The sequence below is a fragment of the Sinocyclocheilus rhinocerous genome, unplaced genomic scaffold, assembly GCF_001515625.1.
Source record: "Sinocyclocheilus rhinocerous isolate Xijiao unplaced genomic scaffold, SAMN03320098_v1.1 scaffold5890, whole genome shotgun sequence".
Taxonomy (NCBI): domain Eukaryota; kingdom Metazoa; phylum Chordata; class Actinopteri; order Cypriniformes; family Cyprinidae; genus Sinocyclocheilus; species Sinocyclocheilus rhinocerous.
This window is the reverse complement of record NW_015642844.1, coordinates 1698-4305: the sequence shown is the minus strand read 5'-3', so window position 1 is coordinate 4305 and position 2608 is coordinate 1698. Positions and strand designations below refer to the sequence as shown.

Genomic DNA, 2608 nt, shown 5'->3' with positions numbered 1-2608 from the left:
AAGATCAGCCTCCATCCGCCGCGTCGAGACTTTCACGTCACAGATGCGCTGAATGCAGGTGATAAAGAGCAACGAGACACAGCAGATTTATTTATTTTAATGATTTTTTTAAATTCAGTATTTATACAAAAACTGTTGTATTTACATAATACTAGAAATGTTTTATTAAACAATAAAATTAGTATGATTATAACCGGGTTCCCACGGGGTCCTTGAAATCCTTGAAAGTTTGTAAATCTAAAAAAAAATTTCAAGGCCCTGGAAAGTTTTTGAAAATAAACGTACATAGATACAGGTCCTTGAAAGTGTTTGAATTTATTTTGTGCAAGAAGTTTTCTGGGAAAAAATTTCATATTATTCCCTCCGGTCCTCTGTGTTATTTCGCCAACACTTCGTGGCGTATGCATACTAGCTTGCTTGATGTACGTTAGAAAGTCCTTGAATTTTAACTTAACCAAGGTGTGGGAACCCTATATTATTATTTCTAAGACAAAAAAAATACTATTATAACTACACTGTAAAATAAAAATATTTAAGTATATAAATGATTTCACAGTACAGTAGTAGATTTTCTTCACTTTGGTCTTCACTTCTTCACTCAGGTTGACGTCTCAAGCTGTTATTTTGTCTGAACTCTTCAGAAAGTGGTGACATGCTATTGATCATGACGTGTGTTTCTGTGACGCTGTTGTTGTCAGGCATGTGTAACCCCAAGAACTTGAGCGACACGCCGGCGACGGCTAAGAGCACGGTGGAGGAGCTGCAGCGGCCGATCCCCTCGCTCTTCAGAGCGCTGACCGACGGAGACGCTCCCATCAACATGCTGGTGGTGTCCTTCCCTGCGGCTGAAGAGCTGTCCTATCAGCAGAACCTGCTGTCCTTCCTGGAGACGCTGGAGGACGCGCACCACAACGTCTCTCTGCCCGGCAACAGCATCCACGCCAGCTACGACACGCAAGGTGAGCTTCAGCGCTCACAGCCTCGTTAGCTTGAGCTTCACTCGTTAGGACGTGACCTCCTGACCCCGAGCCGAGACGCTAATGAGACGTCCAGCGGAGCGCAGGTGTCCGGAAACACCGCCATCACTTCAGCGCTAATCCAGCCTTCATTTACACACTTACAGTAGCGCTCAAACTCTGGAGTAATGATGATTAATGTTTCTGGAGGAGTCTCTTCTGCTCAGCAAGGCTGTGTTTATTTGATCAAAAATACAGTAAAAATATGAAATATTATTAGAATTTCAAACAGCTGTTTTCTATGTGAATATCTGTTAAACTGTAATTTATTTCTGTGATGCGCAGCTGTATTTTATCTGCATTTATCTGAAATGGAGATATTTTGTAACATTATAAATGTCTTTACTGTCACTTTTGATCAGTTTAATGCATCCGTGATTAATAAGTGTTAATGTACTTACTCCAAACTTTTGTTTTTTTTTTCATGAAGTGAGGCTTTAGATTTACTTTAGATGTTTTCTGTCTGGTTTTGTTTGGGATGTGTTCAGCTCAGAAACACTTAGACGCTGATGAGATCCGTGTCTGCTCTGATGTGTTTGTGTCCGTCTGTGTGCAGATGAGCTGTGTACGGTGGTGTACCTGGACGACTGCGTGTCCATGCGTCAGTGTAAGCAGTACTGCGAGTCGATGGGGGGATCGAAGTACCGCTGGTTCCACAACGCTTGCTGTGAGTGCATCGGCCCCGAGTGCCTCGACTACGGCAGCAAAGCCGTCCGGTGCATGAACTGCCTGTTCTAGAGCCTCACGGGGCCTCTACAGATGTTTTTATTCTTTAGCCAAACACATAGAGATGAGAAATATGAGCTTGATAGAGAGTAGATGCGAGTCTGAGCTCGTATGATATGCATATCGTTCATATTCAGCTTTTATTATGAGTCCAGGTCTTTATTAAGACCGACTGATTTCATACCGAGTTAAATCATTAGTTTGTCTTCAGTATGTTTGATGTTTGTTCAGTAGCTGCAGGTGAAGCATGGTTCGAGCTGAATATTCAGTAATGCACACATGGCTTGTTCAGCACACGGGTTCTTCATGCAGTCGCTCCACTTTCACTGAGACGACAGAAACACACAGAGCTCATTGAGTCCGTCTGCGAACTCCTCCCTGAGATTCACAAACACAGATATAGCAGTTATTCTCGTGCATCGTCTGTCTGCATGAAAGCTCTACTATGTAGGGTCCTGCTTTCATTGCAAACCATTTACAGAATGTGTTCATGAGAAAACCAAAATAAAAAGGAAAACACTTTACAGTTCAATGCTGAACATGCATTAATGCATCTGCTTTCATGAAATAATTTTACAATGTTTTATTAGTTAACAAGAACTAATGAACAATACTTCTACAGTACTAATATTAATGATAATCTCGACATTTACTAATACATTATTCAAATCAAAAGTGGTGTTTTCATGAGTTAGTGCACTGTGAACTAACATGAATGAATGCTGAGAAAGACATGGTTAGTTAAGGCTTTAATGTTAGTTAATGAGACCAGTGTAACGACTCCAAGAACAACAGCAGTGATTGTGTGAAAGTTTATTGGGACAGATTAAGAGACGAACATCAGCGCTTTCATGATCAGAAACAGT

At 41.2% G+C, this 2608-nt stretch overlaps 1 protein-coding gene across 1 annotated transcript; it reads left to right on the top strand.

The window, feature by feature from the left end:
* On the top strand, positions 1–2269 carry LOC107756859 (twisted gastrulation protein homolog 1-A-like). Its single transcript, XM_016574166.1, has 3 exons — positions 1–58; positions 699–959; positions 1573–2269. The coding sequence occupies exons 2-3, from the start codon at positions 701–703 to the stop codon at positions 1752–1754; spliced, it is 441 nt and encodes a 146-aa protein (XP_016429652.1). The 5' UTR covers positions 1–58; positions 699–700; the 3' UTR covers positions 1755–2269.
* The last annotated feature ends 339 nt before the right edge of the window (positions 2270–2608 follow it).